Genomic DNA, 13,450 nt, shown 5'->3' on the forward strand with positions numbered 1-13,450 from the left:
ACCCACCCATCCATCCACCAATCCATCTATCCATCTATCCGTCTACCCATCCATCCATCCATCCCATCTTCAGACCTGCTCATGTGTTGGGTACTGTGCTGTTTACTGAGGATCAGGGCTGACTCATCCATTAGGCACCATTATCACAGTGCTAGGACCCTAAAATCAGAAAGAAATAAAAAGAACTTTTAGGGTAAAATAAATTTTTAATTCTTTTCTTCACATCACAAAAATAATTTTTTCTGAGACAGGGTCTTGCTCTGTCACCCAGGCTGGAGTGCAGTGGTGTAATCATAGCTCACTGCAGCCTCAAACTCCTACACTCAAGAGATCGTCCCACCTCAGCCTCCTGAGTATGTGGGACCACAGGCACGTGCCACCACACCTGGCTAATTTTTTACATTTTTTTTTTTTAGAGATGGGAATCTCACTATGTTGCCCAGGCTCGTCTTGAATTCCTGGGCTCAAGTGATCCTCCCACCTCAGCCTCCCAAAGAGTTAGGATTACAGTGTTAGAATACCATGCTCAGCCCCCAAAATAAATTTTTTATTTTGATATGAGGGGTTATTACTCTATTATGATAGGAGGGGTTGATGAAGGCAAAGGTGACTGGGGTCCACCAGCCATGACGCAGCTCTGCTGGAGCACAGGGAAGATCAGTCCATCCCTGGTCTTCTGGAACACTCAGGCAAGTGGCAGAATCAGGTGTCAGTCAACAAGTCAGTCCCTCTTAGTTTTGCTTCTGTATGGCTTTGTCCCTCCACATTCCCTCAGGCCTCACCTCTGCTGCCAGATCCCACTTCCTATACTTAAGATCATTCATTCATTCAACAAATATCTACTGAGTTTCTTCTGTGCACCTAGCACCATGCAAGAGACTGGAGATAAAGCCATGAAGAGACAGGTTCACATAGAGCCTCCAGCCTCCTCAAATCATGATTTCTCGCAGTGTTTTCCTCTTGACAATGACACTCATCTGCTTTGACAGAGCAACTTCTCACTTATGCACTGGACATGACAGTGTTTCTACCTGACTGGTGGTTCCCAGCATCCTCTAGCCTTAGCCCATTTCATGCCCACATGATTGGTACCTGGTTTTCTAAGGTACAGGTGTCAGAAGAGCCACAAGGACGGGTTATGAGCTGACATCCACTGTGATAAGCAGGGGCAGAGAACCAGTCCTCTGGCTCTGGACCGCAGCAAGGGGGTGAAGAAAGGACTGGCCTAAGCCATGGGGATCTAAGGTGGGCAGGAGTGGCAGAGCAAAGATTACTGGAAACCAGGAGACTTAAGTCTGATCTTTGGGTCACTAAACGACTTTGGGTAGCACTCTTCCTTCTTCCTTCCTTCCTTCTCTGTGCAATCATCTTCATCTGTAATATGAAGGGATTACATCACACATGTGTCACCAAGCCCCCTCCTGACTACATGGCAGGTAGCATTAATTGATCACAGCACTCTTTCCTTCTGAGCCCAGATGTACTGCAGTCCTGTCCACACCAGGCCCAGGCAGCTTCACCCATTCACAAGGGTAGGTCCTGTCATTGACACCTGCCTGCCATCCTTAGACTGGGACTCTATCCTGCTTCTTGCCCTGACTACATATTAGAATTATCTAGGCAGGTGAATAAAATACTGAGTCCTAGGCTTTACCCCAGAGCCTGGGGAATCTGAATTGATCTGGGGAGTCTGAATCTGAATTGATTCCCTGACTGATGCCTGATCCTGCCACTTGACTGCGTGTCCCAGAAGACCAGAGATGGACTGATCTCCTATGTGCTCCAACCTGGCTAGAGGACCCCGGGCAGTTTCTCCTTCATCAACCCCTCCAACCATAATTACAATAATAGATTTTCGTGTGCTTTAACCCTGGGGAATCCTGAATTGGAATAGGACTCAGGAAGTTTTTCAAAGCCTCTGGGAGATTCTAATGTGCAGACAGGGCTGAGAACCGTTAGTATAGTTTTCTTGCTCAAGAATTCTATGATTAAAGTATAATAAAAAAAAAGAAAAAAAAGAATCAGCACAATGTCAGGCAAAAAAAAAAATAAAAGATATACTCATACTATTAAAAAAAAAAGAATTCTATGATTTTTGTGAGAAGAGAAGATAGAAGATAGGTAGACATTAAACAAGAATCACACGAATCAGATCAAAATAATTGCACCCTGGAGTTGTTTCTGTGTGACAGCAGCCTCAGTATCCCTCCTCATTCCCACTATTTTCTAGCCTCCATGAATGTTCTAAGAATTTTCCAGCTCTCCTTTTATGGAAGACAACTCGCCCAGGTTTGCTGAGGCGCAATAAACAAATTAGTTGCAGTCCCCGCCCTGTCCCCTGAGAGGCCTCAGGATTAAGGTTTATGATTAATGATTTGCAAGTCAATTAATCAGCCACTGCTTTTGAAACCTCATTTCTCAAATTACTTTTCTTTGAACACAAGGGCTTTTTGACATCACCTTACTGTCTCTACATTCACTTTCCTACTAATTGAAATTCCAAGATATTTCTTCTTCTTGTCAGCTTATTGGTGTTACTTCTTTATAAAATATTTGCAAACAGATTACTATTCACCTGTAGTGTGTCAGAGGTAAGCACCAAAACAATACTTTATGCTTTCAGCTCAAAGGAATGTGCTAATGATAGCTCATGAAATTCTCTATCTATGAGAAAGTTGATTTTTCATTTATTGATTTATTTTCACCACACCTACTTGAAACAAGAATTTGAGATGTATTACAGTAGAAACACAGGTACATCAAGGCTCCAAACAATTCATGTAGATGATTTCTTAGAAAATGGTTTCTAAGGTCATATTAAGAGTGGATATGGAGTGGGAAGGATGGGATTGGTTTTCTTCATTAGGGAAAATAGCAGGATCTAGCAGAGGATCTGGGGTCAAATCCCAGTCTCTCCACTTACAAGTCTTAACGCTTGACTCATCTGATAATGTTGTTATTTTGGGGAGGCAAGGCTGCAACAAAAAATGCAAACAAAAATGGCTTGAACTCAATGAAAATTTGTTTCTCATTCAGTGATAGTTCAGGACAGGTGTTCTTGGCCACCAGGTTGCTCCCCTCCATGTGGTGACTCAGGGACACAAGCTCCTCCTTCCTTGTAGCTCCCTGCTTCCCTGGAGTTTTGTGGTCCTCTGCATTCCGGTAGGCAGAGGGTGAAAAAGCACAGAGAGGAGGCACAGCTGTTCTTTTCACCCTCCCACCACAGAGCAGCACAGCACAGCCATGGTCAGTATCATTCCTGCCCACATTCTGCAGGAGAGAAGTTAGTCTCATGGCCTCACCTAAGTTCAAGGAAAGCTGAGAAGAGGAGCATAGTACCTTCCAATTGTAATCCTCTTATGTTATTATTTATTTTTAAGTGAGATGATGTGTGTAACATAACCAGTGCAAAGCATGTAGTAAATGACTATGTGTTTTCAAAATAGTGACCATTACCATCTGCTTTGTTTGCAGTTTCAAGCCACAGTCAAGGAAGGAGCTGTGGGAGTTATTGTCAATTTGACAGTTGAAGATAAGGATGACCCCACCACAGGTGCATGGAGGGCTGCCTACACCATCATCAACGGAAACCCCGGGCAGAGCTTTGAAATCCACACCAACCCTCAAACCAACGAAGGGATGCTTTCTGTTGTCAAAGTAAGGGTGCTTCCAATTGCCTCTTTCTCCTCATGCGAGCACGGAGGACCCCATGAGGCAGCTCATAGAATCACTGAGTTTAGAAGGCCACAGATAAATTCCCCCAGTCTCCTCCTTCTGGGAATTAACAAAGGAAAAGGCTCATGGCTTAAGGGTGCACTCGTATCCTCAGCAGCATAAACAAGCAGCCATAAAACAAACCTGTTTTATAGGTTCTAAAATACCCAAACTTATGTATAACTTTAAGAAAACCAAACTTAAGTGCATTTTTTTTTGTTTTCATTTTTGTTTTTTGAGACAGTCTCTCTCTGTCACCTAGGCTGGGGTGCAGTGGTGTGATCTCAGCTCACTGCAATCTCTGCCTCCTAGGTTCAAGTGATTCTCGTGCCTCAGCCTCCTGAGTAGCTGGGATTACAGCTGCCTGCCACCATGTCCGGCCAGTTTTTGTATTTTTAGTAAAGATGAGGTCTCACCATGTTGCCCAGGCTGGTCTCAAACTCCTGGCCTCAAGTGATCCACCTGCCCTGGCCTCCCAAAGTGCTGGGGTTACAAGTGTGAGCCACCATGCCTGGCCCAAACTTAAGTTTTAAATGAAATTCTTTATACATTTGCTAAGGAATTATTAACAGATATGCCAAAATGAGATGTGTGAAGGTGTTTTTAGAGATCTGTGCTCAAAACGTGGGCTACGACATGACTTCTTAATCTTTCTTAGTGAGCTCAATTATCCCTTAAAAACACACACAACATAGTTATTGGTGTGAAACCCTCTGTGACCCTTGCTCACTCGCACACTGACCCTCTGTATGGCAACAAGTAGAACAAGGAGGAAATGTAATTATAAATGTAAAACCTCTAGCTAATGCTGGTAATCCAGAAATATTAGTGGGGGTGGTAGCACAGAAGGCTTGCTACAGGTGGCCTTGGTATTCCGGGAGAAGGCATTTCTACACAGTTTCACTCTTTCTGGGAAATTCTGGGGAGAGTTTCTGCCAGAGACCAGGACCTTCATGGGAACACATTTTCTTTTCTAGTGGATGAAGCCATTTGCCTGAGCAGCAGGGATCAATCGTATTTATAGTGATAGTACCAGTGGGCAGAGCAGGGACATGGCTGCCCACTCCCTGTGTGCCCTTGGCCAAGATACCCATGTTTTCTGTGCACTAGTTTCCTCATCTGTAAAATGAGAATGTTAATGTAACCTCCCTCTTAGGGTTGTTGTTGTAATCCATTGAGTTGCTATAATGAAGTACTGTAGGCTGGTGGCTTATAAACCACAGACATTCATTTCTCACAGTTCTGTAGCTTGAAAAGTCCAATATCAACCTTCCAGTAGATTCTGTGTCTGGTGAGGACCCACTTTTTGATAGATGGCCATCTTCTTCTCTATCCTCACATGGTAGATAGAGTGAGGCAGCTCTCTGGATTCTCTTTTTTTTTTTTTTTTTTTTTTGAGATAGAGTCTTGCTCTCTCACCAGGCTGGAGTGCAGTGGCATGATCTTGGCTCACTGCAACCTCCACCTCCTGGGTTCAAGTGATTCTCCTGCCTCAGTCTCCCAAGTAGCTGGGATTACAGGTGCATGCCACCACACCCAGCTAACTTTTGTATTTTCAATAGAGACGGGGTCTTACCAGGTTGGCCAGGCTGGTCTTGAACTCCTGACTTCAAGTGATCTGCCCGCCTTGGCCTCCCAAAGTGCTGGGATTACAGAGATGAGCCACTGCACCCTGCCAAATCCTGTTTTGCTCATATCTATTTTCCTTGAGCTGTAGCAAACACATTTTGGGGAGGCCTGAGCTCCAGGATATGTGGTGGAGATGTCTATTTACCCAAGTTTTATCTTCCAAACTTCAGGTTTGGAAAATTGCCTGACAGATTTTATAGACTCAGGACTAGCCACAGAGGACAGCCAGTGGCTATGTCATTCTATGACTTTTACAGCTTCGAAAGTGCAGCAGCCATGGACACAGAGGGCCAGTGCCAGGGTTTCCTAATAACTTTGCCATTGCCCAATACATTAGTGCTTTTATGTACTTCGTGCATTACTGCTAGTCCCCATGAATAATATACAGTACTATAATTGCTTATTCATACATAGTACATTCATATATAGGAGTACATTACAAACCTAGTCTACATACACATAAGCACATATTAACAATCCCTTAATTAAGTATCGCACATCTACTGTTGTCAAGTACACAATAAAACCTAACCCATACGAATACTGACCCGTACTAGAAATCCTTAATATTACGTAGTACATACATTCGTTCATCGGACATAGCACATTGCAGTCAAGAAATCTCTTGCCATCGTGGATATCCCCTACCAAATTTCGGCCTCTGAATCTACCAGTCTCCGAGAAATCATCCCCGCTCAGGAGTACTACCCTCCTCGCTCCAGACCTATATAACACATGGGGGTGACTATTCTGAAACTATACCTGGCATCTGGTTCTTACTTCAGAGCCATAACATTAAGATCACCCACGTGTTACCCTTAAATTAAGACATCTCGATGGACTAGTGACTACCAGCCTATTAACCAACCTTGGCAACAGAGTGAGACTCTGTCTCAAAATAACAACAACAAAGAAAAACCAGACTTGCAGGAAGGAGCCATTCTCCTCTCCCTACATTCCTGCGCTGGTCCACGATGCAATGGCTCTCAAATGCTAGCATATATAAGAATCATCGGCAATGCTAGTTAAAATGCAGATTTCTGGGCTTGCCCCAGACCTGCTCTGTCAGAATATGAGAGAGAGGTGTGCCAGGTGGTTCTGTTGTTCACAGGGCACACCACGTGTCAAGGGGCATGGCCTTAGGGGAAGCAGTTTCCATCAGCTTGTCCGCCCTCCCTGCAAATTCCAGGGGAAGAGGTGCCCACAGAGGCTGAGGCTCTTGCTGACTTCAGCTTTGCTAGTGAGTGGACTTTCTTTGCTTTGGAATTGGGATGCAGACTCTCCCTCACCCCACATTGGCTGCCTCCCAGGTCAGTAGGAAGGGCCTTGAGTTCTATCTGTCTCTCAGCACATGTGAGGCAGAGCCCCAGAACACCTTCTAGAAGCCAGCTAGGCCATGCTCTCTGCTGCTGTCCACTGTGCCAGCCACTGGTGCAACCATCAGGAATGCACTCTGCTGCAAGTAACAGAATGTTAGATTAATAGTGGCTTAACTAATAAAGGGAATTTAAGAATTTTTATAACTAGATGAAGGTAGGCCAGTCCAGGATTGGCCAACAGTTCCAGGTGGCAGAGAGCCGGCAGTGGGGTGCCTCAGATGCTTTTGACTTTTTCCTCTTGGACATAAAGTAGCTGCCAAAGCCCCAGGCATCATGTCTTCCCATGATGCTGCGTCCTAATACAGGAAACAAGGAGGCAGCCAGGCAAATGAGAGAAGGGGCTCTCATGTGACCCTCTCCTCTTATCGGGGCAGAAAACATCCTTTCTAAGGGTAACCCAGCCAATTTCCCATGATGTTTCTTCCTTAACCTCAAGGAAAGCTGAGAAAGTCCAAATCTGGCCTTTGGGCCTTTACAGTGCATAAGGCAGAGGGGGGCTGGTGATTGCTGTTCGGCAGTCAAGCACAAGCAGGTCTGCCCTAACCAGTTAGCAATCCAACATACAGAAGAACTATTTGGAGTCTCAGGATGCTGCTGGTTTCCAGCAAGATCCTGCCACTTAAAAGGACCAAATCCCAGTGGCTCTGACAGATGAGTGTCGGCTTCATCTTTAAAACCTTCAGATCAGAAGCATGCTTAGTTGCTTTCTAAACTGATTCCAAAACCACCAGAAAGTTATTCTTTCAGCTGAATATAATCAACCCTACATTTTAAGTTTATTTTCTATTCTGTCCTCAAAGAAAGTAGTATCCAGAAAGCATCCCTTATTCCCCAAACCTTTCACAGGCTTAAACATAGCTATTCAGTCGGTTCTGGATCCGCCCTCTTCCAGCCAACAAACCCAGGTCCTCCATCCTTCCCATGTGGGTCAACTTTTCCAGGCTTTAAATTTCCCAGGACAGTGGTTTACACCCTCTCTTGACACTTGAAAAAATATTAATTGAATTGCCTCTCTGTAGCTTCCATCAGGAGTATTTTCAATTTCCTCCTGTCCCTGACACAGAGGCCCAGCAACAGACAAAGCACATTAATAAGATTGTGTGCTTTGTGAGATCTTGGACGGCTTCTTAATCCAATTACAGCACTCGGAGGGGATTAGGAACAGAGACCCATGTGTCAGCAGCTCCAGGTGGTCTGGCCCTGGGCATCATACAGCTGGAGTTAGTAGATCCCACCTTAGGCAAATGGAAATAAACATTAGCATGGCCCTGCTCCATTCCTAAGGCCAGCCTCCAATTGTGTGGCTCCCTCCCTCGCTGCTCCCCTCCCTCTGTGGCTTCCTCCATGGCATAGTTCCTCTGAAGCCAGCGTTCCATTCAGGGAGTGTCAGCCTGGGAACATAGGAGAAACACGGGGGCTGGGGAAATGACTCTTGCAAATCTTGTTTCCCCACTCTTCTTCCTCACCATCTTAACAGCTTCTTGTTACTGATACCAACACCAGGCCTAGCTCCATGGGAAATATTCAACATTCATCCTGTCTGCTGATCTTTACAACAATCCTCTGTGCTAGGATTTTATTGGAGAGATAGCTGAGACTTCAGGGGAGGCAGTGACTTGCTGGTGGTCCCAGAGTTATGATGCATCAGGGCCAGGACTTGACTGCCACCCATCTTTCTATTTAATAAAAAAATAGGGAATTTAAAAGGCAGAAATATCCAAGAATGTTAGATTTTTGCATAATCAAAATAATATATAGTTGTGTTGCAAAAGACTAGTGCTAGAGAAAAGCACAAGAATTACAGTCATTCATTCATTCATTCATTCATTCATTCATTCATTCGTGCAATATTTATTTAGAGCCCACTATGGTCCTGACACTGTGCTAGGTGCTGTGTATTCACTGGTGAAAGAAATGGTCTCTGTCTACAGCCTCCCAGGCAGCTTATAGTTATAAGAGCAAGAACTTTTGCTGCAAATAATGATATCTCCAGGAAAGAAGGAGAGAAGGAGGGAGGGAGGGAATTGTCTCCTTGGGAAAAAACAACCAGCTGTCCCCAGCCGAGGAAAAGGAGCTGAGCGGCACAAATTGGTTATTTCCAAGCATCTTGACTGTCTCACTTGTCAGCAGATGGCTGGATTCCCCAGAAACCCCACTATCCTCCTGCTTGTGCATAAGTCTCTGGCTGTGGAGAATCAGATGTCAGACCAAACTAGGCCAAGACTGTGATTAGTGCTGGTGTGGGGTGGAAATGGCGCTTGGGAGACTGGGGTGCTCTGCATCTCACTGCTGTTCAGAGGGCCCACCCTCAGCGTCGTCATGGCCCAGCAAGCCAAAGGCTCTGTCCCCTCCAGGATCCTAATTGAGATGAATAGCTGTATTTTCCAAGCATGGCAGCTCCCTGGCCCTGGTTTGAAGTTTACTTTACCGAAGTTGCACATTCTTGCATCACTTGGGATGGACAGAGATCCATTATTAGGATCCATAGAAAGAAGGATAGAATGGTGAATTATTGAACCGAAACATCACTGTGCAGCCACTCAGCACTAAGAGCTTTGCATCTGTTAACTCTTAAAATCCTATTACTAACCCTGCTGGGAGTTGTTCTAGGTGAAGAGAGGAAGTCCAGTTACAACCAGGAAGCATCTCCAGTGTGTGTATGTGGGCACACACTCTCCCATGTGTGGAGTGCTTAGCACTGAATACATGTCAGCTGTAATTATTGTGAAAGTGACTTTATTTGCCTAAAGACACTCTGACCCAACCTCCCAGATTCCATTCCCACCTTGGTGCCAGCTCTTTCCCCAGCATCAATGGTCCTCATCTCTGCTTTCATTTTCCCATGTCCACTGCAACCTCTACAACTGTTGTTGCTTACTTTTAGTTGAGTGTAAATCGTATCTCTTGACTTATTTAGTCTTGTCCTTCTTGCAAGAATACCCATTACGGCATGGGTCTGATGGGTTAGCTATTTGTTCCAGAAAGCATTAGGAACTTGATAGAAGCAATATGCCCTCATCTTACCTAAATGTCTCCCCATGCACCCCTGACAGAACCCCACTCTGGGAAATGCTGCACCCACCACGTCATGTGCTCTCATGGTTGGGAAAGAGAGTGACAGACGCTCAATTGGCAGCACCATTGTATTACTAATGTTTATCATGGAGTTTCTTTGACATCCTCTGGTTTAGTCCACACAGTGGCTGGGGGAGGTGGATACTATCAGCCCCCTTTGCAAAATCACCTAGAGTGGTCCTCATCAAGGCTGCCCATTGACATTGGGGTAGGACAATCCACCATTGTGTGGGACTGTCCTGGGCATGGCCTTGAGTCTAGTATTGCTGTCCCCCACCCAGCAAATGGCTGTAGAGCCCTCGAGTCAATTGAAAATGCTCCCATACATTTTCACATGCCCTCAGATGGGCAGGGCCCAGCGGCTTAACTCCATGTGGCTCAGACTTTCAAATCCTTTTCCCTACGTCATACTCTACTAGAAACCATGCACCCAGGCTATACTTGAAGGGACATAGAGACCCTTTAACTTCATGGCAAGTGAGTGAGAAACATTAAATATAAAACTTTGGTTTTCCTGTTCCATTTGATCCACTGTGATCACAGAGGCAGGGTTATCTTGCTATAAAGCTGCTGAGGATTGGGCGTTGGAGTCTCGTTTACCAGAGCCCCCATGGGTGTCGGGGTTACGGAGTTACAGGTTCCAGGCAGGGAGGCTTTAGGCATCATCATTGCCAGGGAGTTGCCTAACGATATCTCAGAGGGAGGCTCACTAAGGTTCAAGTCACTCACTGCCCAGATCACTAAGGTTCAAGTCACTCAGTGTCCGGATCACTAAGGCTCAAGTCATGTGTTTTCATTCATTTCTTAATCAAAAACACACACACAAAAAAAAACCAACATCCATACCTAATCTCACATTTTCATGTTTCATATTCTTTATCTTAAAGATAGCCCCCCAGTTACACAGGCTTAGCCTCCAAAGCCCAGCTCCATCCCTGAAGGCCCACTGTTGCTCGTGGAATTTCAGAGGAAGTTGATGCAAACCACCTGCCTTTTGTGGCTGGTGTGCATCCTGAGACCCTTCTGTCTGCTTTCCAGCCATTGGACTATGAAATTTCTGCCTTTCACACCCTGCTGATCAAAGTGGAAAATGAAGACCCACTCGTACCCGACGTCTCCTACGGCCCCAGCTCCACAGCCACCGTCCACATCACTGTCCTGGATGTCAACGAGGGCCCAGTCTTCTACCCAGACCCCATGATGGTGACCAGGCAGGAGGACATCTCTGTGGGCAGCGTGCTGCTGACAGTGAACGCCACGGACCCCGACTCCCTGCAGCATCAAACCATCAGGTGGGTGAGTGGCTCCGGAACCACAGACGGGAGGTGGGCAGGAATGGCTTTTCCTTTCCAGTCGCAGAAGCTGGTTGTCAGGAGCAGATACCATTAAATTAAACTTGTTAACAATCTCAGCAAGTGGGAGGAAAGCGTCATAGAGAGGAGGTTGTGGCTGACGGCTGCAGAGGGCCAGGCTCTTTGGTGAGGATGCTGCTCCCACCTGATTCCATCCTGGGAGAAGAGTAGCTTCAGTGCTGTGTTCCCAAATGACCAGGCGGGTCTGCTGGCCCTGAGCACAGTCCTTGAACGGAGAGAGAAGGAAGCCACTCTGGATGGCCTCCTGCATCTCAGAAACTTGCCTACTTTGTCATCAGCACTGCTTTATGACAAAGGTTTTGCTAACTCCGTTTACAGATACAGGTATTGCGGATTTGTAGATTCGTAGAGGTTCGGTACTTGCTCAAGCAGCCCAGCTTGGTGGCAGAGGAATCAGGATGGAAACAGGACACTCTGCCAAGTTCATGCTCCTTCTAGCTGCTCAATGCTCACTGACTCTGAGCTGTCAGAAGGGGAAGGAGCAAAGTCACTTCCTGGTGCTTGGAGATAGACCATTGGGATTGGCGTTCTGCCTGATGAGGGGCAGGCAAAAATTAATAATAATAATAATAATAATGTCTTCAGAAATTTCTGTCTTCATTTCTTAAGCTCTGCCCAGTGCTTAGATAGAAAGTATTTTCCTAATGAGATTTAATTAAATGGTCGCTATCTACCCATGGTGCATCTAATGCTCACAAATAAAAGATGTCCTCGTTGGTACATTGTTTCACAATAAACTTAAATCAGCGTGCAAATCCAAATGCATGCCTCTCTCTGCAGAAGAAAGTTATTAATCTTCCTCCTCCAAAATCTAATCTTCTTCTCATATGAGGTACAAATAATCAAGTATTGGACACACTTAAAATAAACATGTGTCTGATTTTCCTGATTTGAAACACCTGAAAATGTGCAACGGGGACTGAGTCAACCACTTTACTTTAGAGCAAGCCGGTGGAGAAGAAGCAGAAGTTATTTTCCAACACCAAAAGTGGATTTATTTTTACGGCTAAGCTTTCTGAATGCCAGATGAACTAGACAAGCGTGTGAAATAATACCAAATCCTATAATAATGTGTATCTGAAATAGCCATTCTTTTTTTCCTTGTTGCTGACAATGGAAACATGCAATTTAAACATCAAAGAGAAAGTCTTTCTTAAGTACTTAGATGGGAAAACTGGTAGCTTAACAGACTACAAGGTAGTTGGACAAAGGTAGGATGTCTCCAGGTGAGCTTAAGTGTCATCTTGTATTTCTACAATTGGAGGTGAAAGCAGGGACCCTGGAGGCAATAAAATGAGTTAAATCAGGTTGATGTTTTGGACCCTGTGTCTCTGCCATTGCTGGGACAACTTGGGATGCTGCCAGTCATGAAAGAGCTAATGCAATGGGGAGGGGTGGATAGAGGTGTCTGGGACCCAGGACTAGATGTCCCACTAAGATGGGACAGACAGTGGGAGAGGAAGGTCAGGCTGGGTTGTTTGATTAAGACCAGCTCTGCTGACTTGGGCAAAGAAAGAACATGCTGGAAGACCCTATGGATACTATATACGATGGAGGAATATCTGAAGAACCCGCTCAAGATAGCACAGGAGCTAGGGCATCCTTCAGGCTCTAGGTCACAGGAACAGACAGACTTGCAGTTCAGGATCTCACAGTGAGAATAAACCAGCTCCAGCTGTTTTCCATTCTAGTGTCACTCGGCCCATGGTCACATTCCCAGGGCAGCTCTGCCTTGCTGGAGCTGGGGTCATGCACCTCCCTGCTCCAGGCACCTTGGCTAGTGATCAACCGCGATGATGTTCCCAGATACCCAGCACAGAGGGCCGCTGACTGAGAAGGAGGGATGACCATCCTGTCTGGCAAATGAAGCTTACTGCTGGGAGTATGGAGGCAGGCCACAGGTGCAGTCCCAGCAAACTGAGTTAGGAAGAGGATTCCAGCCTGGGGAGGGAGGGGTGCCTGGGAGAGCTGAGACATTAAGGAACATCCAGGCCAAGATTCCAGCCATGGGGAGCAAAGGTCACCTTACTATTAAACAGCACTGGCAGATAAGGGACTTCATCCTACCGCTGTGCGAGAGAAGAAGGAGGTCAGAGAAAGCAACCTAGAAATGACTTGAGGTGGCACCTGTGGGGAGAAGCTGGAATGCAGAAAGTTCTGAGGATCTTCCTGTTTCTTTAGCCAGTGTAATCATCACAGCTTTGGCCTTCCATCACAAGTAACTAGTACCCAACTCACAGTGACTTATGCCAAAAGGTGTCCTGCTTACCTGCATAGGTC

The 13,450-nt window shown here is 45.7% G+C and overlaps 1 protein-coding gene across 3 annotated transcripts in view; it reads left to right on the plus strand.

Moving 5' to 3' along the window:
- CDH13 (cadherin 13) overlaps positions 1 to 13,450 on the plus strand; it is a 1,164,256-nt gene that overhangs the window by 1,034,962 nt on the left and 115,844 nt on the right. For all 3 annotated transcript variants that reach the window (XM_004058060.5, XM_063700359.1, XM_004058064.5), the window contains 2 exons: positions 3,475 to 3,657; positions 10,836 to 11,089. In XM_004058060.5, coding sequence (XP_004058108.3) covers positions 3,475 to 3,657; positions 10,836 to 11,089 — 437 coding nt within the window. The remainder of the gene's footprint in view (positions 1 to 3,474; positions 3,658 to 10,835; positions 11,090 to 13,450) is intronic.

Source organism: Gorilla gorilla, chromosome 18 (genome assembly GCF_029281585.2).
Source record: "Gorilla gorilla gorilla isolate KB3781 chromosome 18, NHGRI_mGorGor1-v2.1_pri, whole genome shotgun sequence".
NCBI classification, from domain to species: domain Eukaryota; kingdom Metazoa; phylum Chordata; class Mammalia; order Primates; family Hominidae; genus Gorilla; species Gorilla gorilla.